The 17,800-nt window shown below is 40.3% G+C and overlaps 1 protein-coding gene across 1 annotated transcript in view; it reads left to right on the plus strand.

Moving 5' to 3' along the window:
• The window catches only part of LOC123771430 (transmembrane protein 272), a 61,708-nt gene extending 45,258 nt beyond the window's left edge, over nt 1-16,450 (plus strand). The window contains exons 5-6 of the mRNA XM_069313623.1: nt 7,697-7,828; nt 13,306-16,450. Coding sequence (XP_069169724.1) covers nt 7,697-7,828; nt 13,306-13,493 — 320 coding nt within the window. The 3' untranslated portion in view covers nt 13,494-16,450. The remainder of the gene's footprint in view (nt 1-7,696; nt 7,829-13,305) is intronic.
• The last annotated feature ends 1,350 nt before the right edge of the window (nt 16,451-17,800 follow it).

Here is a 17,800-nt window from a genome sequence, read left to right on the forward strand (position 1 = left end):
TTGTTCATGATGAGCTGCTCCTGTTGTTGTTGTTCAGGGTGAGCTGCTCCTGTTGTTGTTGTTCAGGGAGTGCTGCTCCTGTTGTTGTTGTTGAGGGTGAGCTGCTCCTGTTGTTGTTGTTGAGGGTGAGTTGCTCCTGTTGTTGTTGTTCAGGGTGAGCTGCTCCTGTTGTTGTTGTTCAGGGAGTGCTGCTCCTGTTGTTGTTGTTCAGGGAGTGCTGCTCCTGTTGTTGTTGTTCAGGGAGTGCTGCTCCTGTTGTTGTTGTTCAGGGAGTGCTGCTCCTGTTGTTGTTGTTCAGGGAGTGCTGCTCCTGTTGTTGTTGTTCAGGGAGTGCTGCTCCTGTTGTTGTTGTTCAGGGAGTGCTGCTCCTGTTGTTGTTGTTGAGGGTGAGCTGCTCCTGTTGTTGTTGTTGAGGGTGAGTTGCTCCTGTTGTTGTTGTTCAGGGTGAGCTGCTCCTGTTGTTGTTGTTGAGGGTGAGCTGCTCCTGTTGTTGTTGTTGAGGGTGAGTTGCTCCTGTTGTTGTTGTTCAGGGAGTGCTGCTCCTGTTGTTGTTGTTCAGGGAGTGCTGCTCCTGTTGTTGTTGTTCAGGGAGTGCTGCTCCTGTTGTTGTTGTTCAGGGAGTGCTGCTCCTGTTGTTGTTGTTCAGGGTGAGCTGCTCCTGTTGTTGTTCATAATGAGATCCTGCTGTTGTATCCAGTAACGCTGGTTCAAACTGTGTACTATTCCACCCACTAGTACTGGTACTAACTGTGCACTATTCCACCCTTTACTACTGGTCCTAACTGTGTACTATTCCACCTATTACACTGGCACTAACTGTGTAATATTTTACCCTCTATTATCACTGTTACTAATTGTACTATTCCATACTCTAACTTTGGTACTAACTGTGTGTGTGTACTATTCCACCCATTAACACCAGTACTGTGTACTATTCCACCCATTAACACCAGTACTGTGTACTATTCCACCCATTAACACCAGTACTGTGTAATATTCCACCCATTAACACCAGTACTGTGTAATATTCCACCAACTATCACTCGTTCTAACTGTGTACTATTCCATCCACTAACCCCTGGCACTAACTGTGTACTATTACACCCACTAACACTAATGCTAACTGTGAATTATTCCACCCAATAACCCTAATTCTAACTGTGTACTATTCCACACACTAACACTGGTACTAACTCGGTACTATTTCACCCACTAATACTGGTACTAACTGTGTACTATTCCACCCATTAGCACTGGTACTAACTGTGTATTATTCCACCAATTAGCACTTGTACTAACTGTGTACTATTTCATTCAATAGCACTATTACTAACTGTGTACTATTTCATTCAATAGCACTATTACTAACTGTGTACTATTCCACCCAGTTACCATAACACTGTGCATTATTCGACCCACTAACAATAGAACTAACTTTGCATCCAGTAACACTGGTACAAACTTTGAACTATTACACCCTTTACCACTAGTACAAACCTTGAACTATTACACCCTTTACCACTAGTACAAACCTTGAACTATTACACCCTTTACCACTAGTACAAACCTTGAACTATTACACCCTTTACCACTAGTACAAACCTTGAACTATTACACCCAATAACTCTGATACTACATGTATTTTTTCCACCCAGTAACATTGGTAGTAACTGTCTACTATTTCACCTACTGACACTGGTACTAACTGTGTACTTTTCTACTCTCTGCAACTGGTACTAACTGTGTACTATTCCACCCAATAACACCGGTACTAACTGTGTACTATTCCACCCAATAACACCGGTACTAACTGTGTACTATTCCACCCAATAACACCGGTACTAACTGTGTACTATTCCACCCAATAACACCGGTACTAACTGTGAACTATTCCACCTACTAACACTGGTACTGTGTACTATTCAACCAACTAACACTGATATTATCTGTGTACTGTTCTTCCACCCGCTAGCACTTGTACTAACTGTGTACTATTCCACCTAAACATCGCCTGGAACTATCTGTGTACTGTTCAACCCACTAACATTGGTACTAACTCTGTACTTTTCCACCACTAACACTGGTAATAAATGTGTACTATTGCTCCCACTAAACTTGGTGCTAACTGTGTACTATTCCAATCACTAACCCTAGTATTACCTATGTACTATTCACTAAATAACACTGCTACTAACTGTGTGTTATTACACGCAATAGCACTGGCACTAACTGTGTACTATTCCAACCTCTATCCTTGATACTAACTGTGTACTATTCCACCCACTAACACTGGTACTAACTCTGCACTATTCCCCTCACTAACACTGGTACTAACTCTGCACTATTCCACCCATAACCCAAATACTGACTGTGTACTATTCTACGCTTTCCCTAATACTAACTGTGTACTATTCCACCCACTAACTCTAATGCTAACTGTGTTCTATTCCATCCACTAACTCTAATGCTAACTGTGTTCTATTCCATCCACTAACACAGACACTGTGTATTATTCCAGCCTCTATCACTGATACTAACTGTATACTATTCATCCCACTAATTCTGGTACTAACTGTGTAGTATTGCACCTACTAACACTGGTACTAACTAGGTACTATTCCACCAACTAACACTGGTGCTAACTAGGTACTATTCCACCAACTAACACTGGTACTAACTAGGTACTATTCCACCAACTAACACTGGTACTAACTAGGTACTATTCCACCAACTAACACTGGTACTAACTAGGTACTATTCCACCAACTAACACTGGTACTAACTAGGTACTATTGCACCAACTAACTCTGGTATTAACTAGATACTATTCCACCATCTAACACTGGTACTAACTAGGTACTATTCCACCAACTAACACTGGTACTAACAGTGTACTTTTCCACCCACTAACCCTTATACTAACTATGTACTATTCCACCCAATAACACTGGTGCTAACTCTGTATTATTGCACCCGCTAACACTGTTATTCTGGGTACTATTCAGTAGTAGGGATGGCAGCGTATGAGGCCTTTTTTTAGGGGGATGGGCCCGATTTGGAGTTAAAGGTTTCTTATGGGGAAAATTCGAGACAAAAGGGCCAGATTTTGGACTTGAAGAGTTCTTATGGGGAAAATTCAGACCAAAAATCACTTATTCATTCTTGAAGGTTTCTTATGGGAGAAATTCAAAAATAATTTAGAGTTCAGTTTTATGAAAGTATTTCAGAGTTCATATGATCATAGAAGTTTATTTAAGAGTTTAAGACCGAAAATATTAAAAAAATAAAACATTTTCAGAGGATATTGTCAGAGAAGTTATGTTAAGGAAAATAGACATCTTAGCAGTATGTTTTTGTTTTATAATCATTTTCTGCTCTTTCAACAATATAAGACCTAAATTATTCAGAGTCCAGTAGAAGACCGAAATTAGTTAGACCATTTGAAGACCGAAGTTTGTCAGAGATCATTGAAAGTCCGAAATTAGTCAGAGACCAGTTAAAGACCGAATTTCTTCAAAATCCAGTAAAAGACCAAAATATTTCAAAGACCATTTTCAGAGTTCATATAAACATAGAAGTTTGTTAAGGAAAATGGACATCTTAGCCGTGACTTTTAGTTTGTATATCCATTTATAGCTGTTTCATCACTAAAAAAAACGAAAATTATTCAGAGTTCAGTTTAAGCCCATAATTAGTCAGAGACTAGTTGAAGACCGACATATAACAAAGATCATTAAAAGATCGAAATAATTTCAGAGACCATTTAAGACCTAAAATTCGTCAGAGACCATTTAAGATAAAAAAATTACAGGGTCCATTTTGAGACCAAAATTTGTTAGAGTCCAGATTGGGACCAAAATTCGTCAGAGTTCATTTTAAGACCAAAATTCGTCAGAGTCCCATTTGAGACCCAAAATTATTCAGAGTCCAGTTAAAGACCGAAATTAGTCAAAGACCGCATTGATAAGTCCATTTTCGCTATGAATAGTTCAATTTTAAACAGTGTATTTCAGACGTAATAAATCAAATCAAGTCAGTAAGCAAGTTCTAGCTCCTGTTCCCTGCACTTCTTTACCCCCATAACTTCCTTACTAACAGTCCAATCCCCTGAAATTAAAGACAGCTATATTTCGTACCTATTAAAATAGATCCGAACAATTATCGAGTTGTAGCTCTTGTCCTCCGCCTTACTTTACTGTTACAACTCTGTCAATACCAGATCAATTTCCCTGAAATTTAAACCCGCTGTATTTCAGAACTTGTAAATTACAATAATTTAGTTACCGAGCTCCAGCGCCTGTCCCCCACCTTAACCCTCTCTCGTATCTTCGTTAATACCTGAATAATTTCCCTGAAATTTATCACCGCTGTACTTCAGACATAGTGCAATACAACGATTTAGTTAATGAACTCCAGTTTTTGTCTCCCATCTTACTTTATTTGAATAACTTCTTTCCTGTCTGATAATTTTCTTCAAGATTAAACCCCAGTATTTTTCGGACATAGTTAATCAGATCGAGTCAGTAAGCAAGTTCTAGCTAACGTCCCCCCCCCCCCTTCCCCCACCCTAGTTCCCTTTCGTATCTTCTTAAGTAGCTAACCAAATCTCCTGAAATTTAAAACATAGTTATTTCAGATGTAGTAAATAAGACCATGGTAGTTACAGAGTTTCAGCTCTTGTCTTCCTCCTTAGTTAATTATTACCAGTCCAAATCCTCTGAGATTTAAAACCCCAATATATTTCAGATCTTGTAAAATATACCAAAGAAATTACCGAGCTCCAATTCCCGTCCTCCACTTTAGTTCATCAAGCTTAGTATTTCAGATCAAGAAGCTCCCCAGTCTATCACCTTATCAAAGTAACATATCCTGTCCCTCAATACCCCTGTTTTACTCATCTATGTAAATAATCATTCACACAGTAATAATAATAATCACACGGTCATATCGCACCTTACCTTTTCCCCTCCCTTACCTTCCCCACCCCTTACCTTCCCGACCCCATACCTTCCCCACCACTTACCTTCCCCAACTCCCTTTCGCCGTTATTTTCCTCTCTTTCCCCCCACTGGTAAGGGGGAGAGCGCCCTCTCCCCCTTACTCTTCCTTCATCTCTCCCTCACCCACCCCCTATTCCCCCCCTCCATCTCGCCCATTTCCCAAATTATCCAAACCTTCATTAATCTTACTGTATCTTGTATATTCTCTTCATATTCACTGTGTTCTGTGAAAATGTTCTTAACATGTTCAGTTAAAGTTCTTTTCATGTTCACTGGGTTCATCACCTTCTCTTACATGTTTTCTGTGCTCTTTGTCATATTCTCTTTTTCTCAGAATGTTCTCTGCAAGTTCAAATCATATTTTCGCACTCTTCTATGTTCACTGTGTTCTTTGTCAAGTTCTCCGTATGTTCACCGCATTCTCTTACATGTTCTTAAACAAATCTGCACTTTATACAGTAAAAAATATACCTTGTAAATTGTAAAATGTAAATATAATAGATATTTACAAGATCACTAACACCAGTACTAACTGCGTACTGTTCCACCTAAATATTCCCTTGTACTATCTGTGTACTGTTCAACCCATTAACACCTGTACTAATTGTGTATTATTCCACCCACTAACACTGGTACTAACTGTGTAGTTTTCCACCTAATATACCTAGAACTAACTGTGGTTCTATTAGTACACTGGTACTAACTGCGTACTGTTCAACCCACTTACATTGGCACTATGTACTTTTCCACCACTAACACTGGTAATAAATATGTACTATTCCACCCACTAACACTGTTACTAACTGTGTTCTGTTGCACCCAGTAAACCTGGTACTAACTCTATACTATTCCACTCACTAACCCTGCTACTAACTGTGTACTATTCACTAAATAACACTAGTACTAACTGTGCACTATTCACTAAATAACACTAGTACTAACTGTGTACTATTCCACCCACTAACCCAAATACCGACTGTGTACTATTCACTAAATAACACTAGTACTAACTGTGTACTATTCCGCCCACTAACCCAAATACCGACTGTATACTATTTCACGTACAATCCCTAATAATAACTATGCACTATTCCATCCACTAACTCAAATAGTAACTGTGTACTATTCCACCCGCTAACACTAGTACTAACTGTATACTATTTCACCTAATATCCCAGGTACTAACTGTGTAGAGTTCCACCCACTAACACTGGTACTAACTGTGTACTATTCCACCCACTAGCCCAAATACTAACTGTCCACGCTCTATCCTAATACCTACTCTTTTCTATCCCACCCACTACCTCTAATACTAACTTTGTACTGTTCCACGCAGTAACACTGGTACTATCTGTGTTTTTTCCCACCTAATATCCCTGGTTCTAACTATGTATTATACCACCTAATAACTCTAATACTAAATGTATTCTTTTCTACCCACTAACATTGGTACTAACTGTGTACTATTCCACCTACTGACACTGGAACTAACTGTGAACTATTCCACCCTCTAACACTGGTATCAACTGTGTACTATCCACCCACTAACCCTGGTACTAACTGTGTACTTTTACACCCTTTACTACTGGTGCTAACTGTGTACTATTCAAACCACTAAAATTGGTACTAACTGCGTACAATTCCACCCACTAATCCTGGTACTAACTGTGTACTATTCTACCCAGAATCACTCGTTCTAACTGTGTACTTCTCTTGCCACTAACAATGGAACTAATTGTGTTCTATTTCACTCACTAACACTGAAACTAACTGGGTACTATTTCACCCAGTAACACTAGTACTAACTTTCCATCAAATATTCTTGGTACTAACTCTGTACTATTCCACCTAATATCCATTGTACTAAATGTGTACTATTCCAACCAATAACTCTGGTATTAAGTTTGTACTATTCCACCACTAACACTGGAACTAACTGTGTTCTATTTCACCCTCTAAAACTGGTACTTACTGTGTATTATTCCACACTTTACCACTGGTGTTAACTGTGTACTATCCAACCACTAACACTGGTACTAATTGTGTGATATTCTACCCTTTACCACTTTTGATAACTGTTTACTATTCCACCCAGTAACACTAATACTAACTGTGTACTGTTCAACCCACTAACACTTGTACTAACTGTGTACTATTGTACCCTTTACCACTAGTGCTAACTGTGTACTATTCCACCCACTAACACTAGTACTGACTATGTTCTATTCCACGTTCTACACTAATGCTAACTTTATACTATTCCACCCACTATCTCTAATACTACCTGTGTACTAGTACCCACTAGCACTGGTACTAACTGTTTGCTATTCCACCCTTTACCACTGGTGCTAACTGTGTACTATTCCACCAACTAACACTAGTAGTAACATTTTAATATTCCACCCACTAAGACTGGTACTAACTGTGTACTATTCCACCCACTAACCCTGGTACTAACTGGGTACTATTCAACCAACACTGGTAATAAATGTGTACTCCTTATGTGTACCACTTACAGGTACTAACTATGTACTATTCAAACCAGAAATTTTGGTACTAACTGTGTGCTATTCCACCCACTAACCCTAATACTAAATGTGTACTATTCCAGGGTCGGAATAGTTACCTGGTGTTTAGCCAGTTACTCTCCCACCCACTCACCCGTGTACTAACCAAGTACTGCCTTAACTACGCAGGTGTGGTGATGGTGTTTGGTATAGGTATTGGGGGCGCCGCCAAGCACAGCTCCAGCAAGGGTCAAGTCTCACTCCCAGTAAAGGTCGTCGGCTTTGTCGTCTCCGTGGTCACTGTCGTCTGGTTCGCTACAGGTAAGTCGAAGACTGTTTGTAAGATGTGTATATCTGTATATATGTGTACGATGTGTGATTATGTCTGTAAGGGGGCGCGAGGGTGCATGTTTTATTTATTTTATTTATTTATTTATTTATATTCAATAAGGTACATTGGGTTTGTGAGAATACATAGTATAGTATTTACAATCTTGTAAAGCCACTAGTACGTGCAGCGTTTCCGGCAGATCCTTAATCTAACAGATAATTTTAAGTAGGTAAATTCTAGCAGAATTAATAAAATGATAAATACATTGCAAGAAAAAAAAATGAGATGAGAGAGATTAGTAAGTATATTAAAGCACAATGGTATATTAAAGCTCTGATTGATTACATTGACAGCTTGATTGGTAATTTAAACAAGATTAATAGACACCATACAGCAGATTGACAGCACATATAAGAAGACAGCAATGATCACAATGGTAAAGATGTTCGGATTGGGTACATAAAGATTGGGAGATTGGGTAGCAATAGATACAGTGCAATTTTAAAGCAAAAGGTAAAAAACTATGAAGATGAAATTAGGTACTTTTTAGTATTGTTTTTGAATGACGCAAAAGTTGGACAGCTTTTCAATTCAATAGGGAGTGAGTTCCATAGACTGGGGTCCCTTTATTTGCATAGAGTGTTTACACAGATTGATATCCCCAAAGTCAAACTTAAAGAGATATTTATTTCTGGTGTGGTGATAATGGGTCCTATTACATCTGTCCAGGGAGAGTTTCAGAGCAGGATTTGCATTTAAGAACAGGGTTTTGTAAATGTAGTTGACACAAGAGAATTTGTGGAGTGAGATTATGTTTAGCATGTTTAGGGAGTTAAACAAGGGGGCTGAGTGTTGTCTGAAAGCAGAATTTGTTATTATTCTGATAGTAGATTTTTGCTGGGTGATGATGGACTTGAGGTGGTTTGCAGTGGTTGAACCCCATGCACAGATACCATAATTAAGATAGGGATAGATTAGTGCATAATATAGAGAGATGAGAGCAGAGTTAGGTACATAATATCTGATTTTGGAGAGTATACCAACTGTTTTAGAGACTTTCTTAGTTATGTGTTGTATGTGGGTACTGAAGTTGAGTTTCTTGTCTAGGCCGAGAAACTTTCCATCATTTTTATTGCTAATGTTTACATTGTCTATCTGAAGCTGAATTGCATTTGTAGATTTGCTTCCAAATAAGATGTAGTAGGTCTTTTCTATGTTAAGTGTTAGTTTGTTGGTTGACATCCATAAGTGGACTTTTTTTAGTTCATTATTAACAACATTATTTAGTGTATGTGGGTTGGGGTTAGAGTAGATGAGGGTAGTATCATCAGCAAACAAAATAGGTTTCAGAATGTTAGAGACATTAGGCAGATCATTGATGTATATAAGAAATAGAAGAGGTCCCAAAATGCTGCCCTGTGGCACTCCAACGGTTATTGGTAGAGTGGGAGAGGTTATATTATTGATGGCTACACATTGGTGTCTATCACTAAGATAGGATTGGGTATAGTCCAGTGCATGGCCTCGGATTCCATAATGATGGAGTTTACGTAAGAGGTAATTGTGATTAACAGTATCAAAGGCCTTTCTCAAGTCAATGAAGAGTCCAATCGGAAACTCATTTTTGTCAAGGGCTGAGTAAAATATATCAAGGAGACTAATAATTGCATCGTTGGTACTCTTTTGGAAGCGGAAGCCAAACTGACAGGGGCTAAGAATGTCGAATTTTACGAAATAGGAGTAGAGCTGTTTGTAGATAATTTTTTCAAATATTTTTGATAGTATGGGTAGGTTTGATATTGGTCTATAATTGTTTATGTCTTCCGGATTACCTCCTTTATGAACTGGCGTTACTCTTGCTTTTTTAAGGATATCAGGGAAGGTATGACACTCAAGGGATTTGTTGAACAGCAGAGCTATAGGTGTTTATCTGAGTTTCCTGAGAGCCACTAACACTAATGGCCTCGATGAAGAGAGGAAACCGGCGGCTTGTCGAGTGTCCCTGCATTACATGTGAATGACTGTAGGGTATATCAGACTGTATATGCCTGCAGTTGTGAGGTGTAAGTCCGTATATGACACAACATTACCTAATGTGTCGACATTTGTTTTAGGAATTCTCATAATTTTCTAAATGTCTGTAATTGTAAATAAAGTAAATAATGTCTGCATCTATCCAGGGCTGGGGTTGTTGCTGTTGCAAAACCGTTGGAACCAGTGGTTGGAGGCGTTTGTTTGGGTTTGGGTTTAAGCTGTTAGTAGATAGTGGTATGAGAATTGATTTGGAGAAAGGAGGAAATAAGAGTATGTGATTGTGGGGGAAACAAATTGGCAAAATGTTCAGGGAAAGAGAAGGGCCTCAAAATAACAGTACACTTAGGGTATATTACACTAACAGTAGAAGTCTAAGAAACAAAATAAAGGATTTAAATGCTCTTGTCTCCACAGAAAAATTAGATATTATCGCACTTACCGAAACGTGGATGAATGTAGAAAATAGAGAACTATTAGCTGAATATCAAATAAATGGATTTAAACTATTTCACACAGATAGATATATTAGACGAGGAGGGGGAGTAGCCATATATGTTAGGGAAAAATTTGAAATGTAGTCTCAAAGAGGGAATCAAAACTGAGCCACACACTCTGAAACTATTTGGCTATAATTAAACGAATAAGCAAATAATCTTATAATAGTAGTTATATACAGGCCACAGTTATATACTGTTATATATATTCTTTCTTAGAAAGAATGGAAGCAAAGCATCTATGGGATAAAATATCTAGAGCATCTAGGTCTAGCAGTATGTGTGTCATGGGGTGACTAATTTTAGTGGAATAAACCGGTTTAACAATTAGGGAATAATGAAGCAGAAGATTTTCTAGAATTATTTGACGATTGCTTTCTTACGCAACACATTAAGGAACCAACGTAAGAAAAAATATTATAGATATAATGTTAACTAACAGGGAAATACAAATTAATCAGATTTAAACACAAATTGATCAGATCACAATGAAATCAGATTTAGCATAGAATGGAATAGATCTATAGGAGAAAATTCTGTTAAAGTGCTAGATTTTCGAAAAGCTGATTTTAATAGCCAAAGAAATTTTTGGGGTCAAATAGATTGAAAAGTCTTGGGCATGGGGGGTGGGCCGGTCTTGGAGTGTGACGTGAACCCAGCGATAGGTGACGTAAAAATGGATTTCGATGTGGATTCAAAATATAACTTATTTAAAAATATTCTAAGCAAAGCATAGGAAAGTAGTATACCATACAAATTGAATAGATCGAATATTAATGACACGAAATGGATAACAAAGGATCTGAAGAACCTCATAGGTAGAAATAATGCTTGGTACAAAAAGATTAAGAATTGGAAGTCAATTTAGAACAAGAATTCGTACAACTGGTTAGAAATGTTAAAAAAGAGATAAGGAGGGCAAAAAGAAACTATGATGTTCCCATACCAGGGAGAGCAAAGGTAAATCCTAGTTTTTTTCAGTTATATTTGTGTATTATGAGTAATTGTGTATTAGCTTTACTAGATTTCTTGATATGCAGCGCTTCACTGATGTCTTATCTTCTATTGTCATTGTATCTATCAATTATTTCGTTGTTGCTCGTCAAAATATTTTGACGATCACCAAAATATTTTGGTGATCGTCCCGTTGTGTGTGTGTGTGTGGTGATTATATGCTACTTGATGGAGCCCTGTTGTTTGTGCAAAACACACTTTGTTGTTGACTCTACACTTTGGCCCATGTTGTCTTCATTTTGGCCCATCTTGACTTCATTTTGGCCTATGTTGACCCTATTCTTTGGCCCGTGTTGACCCTTCACTTTGGACCCTGTTGACACTACACTTGGGCACTTGTTGATGCTACTGTTTGCCCCATATTGACTCTAAACTTTGTCAAATGTTGACCTAAAAGTTTGGCCCATGTTGACCCAAAATTTTGGCTCTTGTTCACTAAACAATTTGGCCGTTGTTTACCCTTCAATTTGGCCCATGGTGACCCTACACTTTTGCTCTTGTTAATCCTACACTTTGGCCCTTGTTCACCCCCACTTTAATCCTTGTTCATCCAACACTTTGCTCAGTGTTGACCCTACACTTTAGCCCATGTGCACCCTACACTTTGGCCTATGTTGACCCTGAACTTTAGCCCATGTAAACACTGCATTTTGGCCTATTTTGATCCTACACTTTGGCCCTTGTTGACCCTACACCTTTACCTATGTTAAACATAAAATTTTGCCCATATTGACTCTACACTTTGGTCCATGTTGACTTTACACTTTATTGACTCTGTAGTGTTGTAGACACTACATTTTAGCTCATGTTATCTCTACACTTTTGCCCATGTTCACCCTACACTTTTACCCCTGTTGACCCTACACTTTGACCCCTTGTTGACCCTACACTTTGGCCTCCTGTTCACCCTACGATTTGGCCCTTGTTGATTCTAAACTTTTGCCCATGTTCACCCTACACTTTTGCCCATATTCACCCTACACTTTTGTCCTTGCTGACCCTACAGTTTGGCCCCTAATTACGCTACACTTTGGTCAATGTTCATTCTACACTTTGGCCCCTGTTGACCCCTACACCTTTGCCTTGTCGACCCTACACTTTTGCCCAAGTTGACCCTACATTTTGGCTCTTATTGACCCCTACACTTTGGCCCTTGTTGACCCTACACTTTCCTTCTAGCGAGGCCCCCCTAGCGGGCGAGTGGTATAGAACTATTTTCCTGTGTCACTGCTTTATCTTGCATTGTTCGGTCACGTGTCCTGTAAATAATATACTCTGAAGTATATTTACATATACTACAAAATCTTCGATAATTAACTTGCAAATTCACAATAGTTTTAGCATATCCATTATTGTTGCATGTTTATCCCCAGTCTACTTGAACCACTTGAGTATATCCAGAGTATCCAGAGTATCCAGAGTATCCAGAGTATCCAGAGTATCCAGGGGTTATCCCAAATATGATCAACAGTTTGGCCACCAACATTGATCAGCTTGCATTATATGATAGAGTGTACGTTGCTCAGTTTGCATTATATATGTTTACATTACATTATACTCACTATATCTGGGGGGAAGAGAGAGAGAGAGAGAGAGAGAGAGAGAGAGAGAGAGAGAGAGAGAGAGAGAGAGAGAGAGAGAGAGAGAGAGAGAGAGAGAGAGAGTGTGAGAAAGAGAGAGAGAGTGAGAGAGTGTGAGAAAGAGAGTGTGAGAGAGTGTGTGAAAGAGAGAGTGTGAGAGAGTGTGTGAGAGAGTGTGAGAGTGTGTGAGAGAGAGTGTGAGAGAGTGTGAGAGAGAGAGAGAGAGTGTGTGAGAGAGAGAGAGAGTGTGAGAGAGAGAGTGAGAGAGTGTGAGTGTGTAAGTAAGTAAGTAAGTTTGGTAAGGGGTAACCAGGGAACTTGACTCAGTGTCCGCTCCTCCCACAGGGAACTTCTGGGTGTACCAAGCCTGGGGCCAGACTCCGGACTACGCCCATGACTGGTTTGAGAACGGCTGCAACAAGAGCCTCTATAACCTGGCCTTCGTCGGCGTCATCGTCCTCGACGCCCTCTTCATCATCTCCGCTATCGTCGGATGCATCGCCTTCGTCCTCCGGGGCTGCAAATTCAGATAGATGGTGACAGGGGCGGGAGAGGTGGCTGAGTGGATGACGTTTGGGTGTGGCTCTACCATCAGCATGGCTGGGTGGATGATGTGTTGTGTCTCCACAACCAGTTCCCACTAACCTCGGCCACAACCAGATCCCACTAACCTGAACCACAACCAGATCCCACTAACCTGAGCCACAACCAGTTCCCACTAACCTGAGCCACAACCAGTTCCCACTAACCTGAGCCACAACCAGATCCCACTAACCTGGGCCACAACCAGTTCCCACTAACCTGAGCCACAACCAGTTCCCACTAACCTGAGCCACAACCAGTTCCCTCTAACCTGAGCCACAACCAGTTCCCACTAACCTGAGTCACAACCAGTTCCCACTAACCTGAGCCACAACCAGTTCCCTCTAACCTGAGCCACAACCAGTTCCCACTAACCTGAGCCACAACCAGTTCCCACTAACCTGAGCCACAACCAGTTCCCACTAACCTGAGTCACAACCAGTTCCCACTAACCTGAGCCACAACCAGTTCTCACTAACCTGAGCCACAACCAGTTCCCACTAACCTGAGCCACAACCAGATCCCTCTAACCTGAGCCACAACCAGTTCCCACTAACCTGAGCCACAACCAGTTCCCACTAACCTGAGCCACAACCAGATCCCACTAACCTGAGCCACAACCAGTTCCCACTAACCTGAGCCACAACCAGTTCCCACTAACCTGAGCCACAACCAGTTCCCTCTAACCTGAGCCACAGAGAGAGGCTTAACTGAAGGTATTTTACGTGTATTTATAAGGTACTTTAATATTAACCTATGGCAATATTAACCTATGTTAATATTATCATATTGGAATATCATCCAATGTTAATATTATTCTACAGGAAGATTATCAAATGCGAATATTTTCCTATGTGAATGTTAACTTGTGGTAATATTAACCTATAATTTCCATTAACTAAGTAATGTTAAGATAAATGTAGATGAGATGGGATGTGGTCATTTATGTTAAAGATGTTCTTAACTTTAAGGAATTCAACAATGATAAAGTTGGTAAAATGTCCAAATATAGGATATAACACACTGCTACAATGTTATATATAATACAACAGTGTAATTGTGTCATATATTATATAATGAAACAATGTAACACTGTCACATACAGCAAAATACAACAAATATTATGTACTAGAAGTATAGTGCTGTCTTCCTTCATTTTCTCCTAATTATTGCATAACATTTGCTAAATATTCAAGTCGTACATGTTAGCTCTTTTTAACAACCAATTAACAAGTTTACAACTTGTTAACGTAACTACCATTAAGAATTTACCCCCATTAAACCTTTAAATTTTTACTGATTTATTTTATGTTGTGCCCAATATGTTACGTGTTCTTGAGGCTTTACTAAATATGCTCCGTCGTATATTGTAATGTTTCAGGTGTTATTAATAATAGTAAGTACTATAGCTGTACTGTTGATAAAACTAGAGAACCTATAATGATGTAGTCCATATCAGGTGTCATTGTCACCTTCATATTGTTTATCTGTTGGTAGCATTCTTCAGAGCACAGCCACAGCCCCGCTCCTGTGCCAGGCAAGCCCTCTACGGGTTCACCATAGCCCGTGCTACTTGGAACTGTTACAGCCCCGCTCCTGTGCCAGGCAAGCCCTCTACGGGTTCACCATAGCCCGTGCTACTTGGAACTGTTACAGCCCCGCTCCTGTGCCAGGCAAGCCCTCTACGGGTTCACCATAGCCCGTGCTACTTGGAACTGTTACAGCCCCGCTCCTGTGCCAGGCAAGCCCTCTACGGGTTCACCATAGCCCGTGCTACTTGGAACTGTTTGTTCAGAGGTGCTTCTAATACAACATTAACTTGCTTGAACATCTCGCATGTGTTAACTTGTCAACGTCAAGTTAAAGTGAGGTAAACACGTGAGGTAAAGTGTTTACCTCATTTTAACATGACGTTGTTTTCTCAGTTATGCCAACCTTTGCCTGAAATGTTTTGCGTGTTAGTGGCGCTATTTGCCATGCAACAACCCCTGTACACCTGTAACCCTGTATTACTGTAAACCTGTAACCTTGTATACCTGTACACCTGTACTACTGTAAACCTGTAACCTTGTATACCTGTGCGCCTATACTACTGGACACCTGTACACATGTATCCCTATACTACTGTACACCTGTACACATGTATCCCTGTACTACTGGACACCTGTACACATGTATCCCTATACTGCTGTACACCTGTACACATGTATCCCTGTACTACTGTACACCTGTACACATGTATCCCTGTACTACTGTACACCTGTACACATGTATCCCTGTACTACTGTGCACCTGTACACATGTATCCCTGTACTACTGGACACCTGTACACATGTATCCCTATACTACTGTGCACATGTATCCCTGTACTACTGTACACCTGTATCCCTGTACTACTGTACACCTGTACACATGTATCCCTGTACTACTGTACACATGTATCCCTGTACTACTGTACACCTGTACACATGTATCCCTGTACTACTGGACACCTGTACACATGTATCCCTGTACTACTGTACACCTGTACACATGTATCCCTGTACTACTGGACACCTGTACACATGTATCTTCATATTTGCCTCAGTAATGTGTTCATATGTATGAATATTTTACGAATAAATTATTATTATAATTACTGTTATTATTATTATTATTACTCATTAAAGCCATACACAAGTACAGGTGCAACAGTGTAATGAAACACCGACAAATAATAGGCAACATTGCAAATAACTGCAGAATGATATATAAATGTTTGTTGGAGAATGACTGGTGTTGTATCAATGTTAATTTTAACACTTTAAATGTCAGCTGAAATGTTAAATAGGTCTACATTGTTAGTTATAATATTGCATTAGCAGATAAAGTGTATGTTAAAATATGTTATAATAAATGGTGACCACAACTGGACTTTGAATTATCTTTAACTTTTACACATTACGTTGAGTAACACTGGGACGGGAGAGGTCAGGTGTGGAGAGGTCAGGTGTGGTGAGGTCAGGTGTGGTGAGGTGTGGTGAGGTCAGTGTGGTGAGGTCTGGTGTGGTGAGGTCAGGTGTGGTGAGGTCAGGTGTGGTGAGGTCAGTGTGGTGAGGTCAGTGTGGTGAGGTCAGGTGTGGTGAGATCAGGTGTGGTGAGGTCAGTGTGGTGAGGTCAGGTGTGGTGAGGTCCGTGTGATGAGGTCAGTGTGGTGAGGTCAGTGTACTCACCTAGTTGTGCTTGCGGGGGTTGAGCTCTGGCCTATTGGTCCCGCCTCTCAAGCGTCAATCAACAGGTGTACAGGTTCCTGAGCCTACTGGGCTCTATCATATCTACACTTGAAACTGTGTTTGGAGTCAGCCTCCACCACATTACTTTCTAATGCATTCCATTTGTCAACCACTCTGACACTAAAAAAGTTCTTTCTAATATCTCTGTGGCTCATTTGGGCACTCAATTTCTACCTGTGTCCCCTAGTGCATGTTCCCCTTGTGTTAAATAGCCTGTCTTTATCAACCCTGTCGATTCCCTTGAGAATCTTGAATGTGGTGATCATGTTCCCCCTAACTCTTCTGTCTTCCAAGGAAGTGAGGTTTAATTCCCGTAGTCTCTCCTCGTATCTCATACCTCTCAGCTCGGGTACTAGTCTGGAGTAGTGAAATATACGCCTACGACCGCGCGCACCATCTGGCAGATGGGCCTACTAGGCCCAGGTGTGACAGCTGGTTGAGGTATGTAGGCCTTCCAGTATGTGGGGTGCTTTTTTCCCGGAAGTTGGCGCGTGTCGGACGCGTGTGAGCGTCCGGTGTTGAGTTATGCGGTCAGGGATGATGGGGGGTCATGTTGTTGGGGGGTAGGAGAGTATGTAGGAAGGAATCGGAGAATATGAGGATAACAGTAAATGAATATGTATGTGTGTTTGCCGTAGACTTAATCCTGTGTGTAGATAATAGTTTTGATTAAAAGATGATAGTAAGTAAAGCTATGTAGAGGCTGTGTGTAGTTGTGAGGGGTCCCAACATAGGCGGATATGTTGTTTCAGGTGGGGGAGGGGTGAGGGGAGCTTCCCCTCGGCGTGAGAGTGCTTAGGGGTCATTTGTGGTTTTTGACATCCATTATTTTCTTCGAGCTATGCACACAGCCGGAAGTGAGAGGAGGAGGGTAGGAGAGAGCAGAGTCCAGGAGGAGATGCGAGCTGCAGCAGGAGGGATGTGGTCCATTAGCCTTAATCGTTTTTTCAAGTCTATTTTCTTCGAGTTATGCAGCTGTGTTTGGT

This window comes from Procambarus clarkii, chromosome 76 (assembly GCF_040958095.1).
Source record: "Procambarus clarkii isolate CNS0578487 chromosome 76, FALCON_Pclarkii_2.0, whole genome shotgun sequence".
Classification (NCBI taxonomy): Eukaryota; Metazoa; Arthropoda; class Malacostraca; order Decapoda; family Cambaridae; genus Procambarus; species Procambarus clarkii.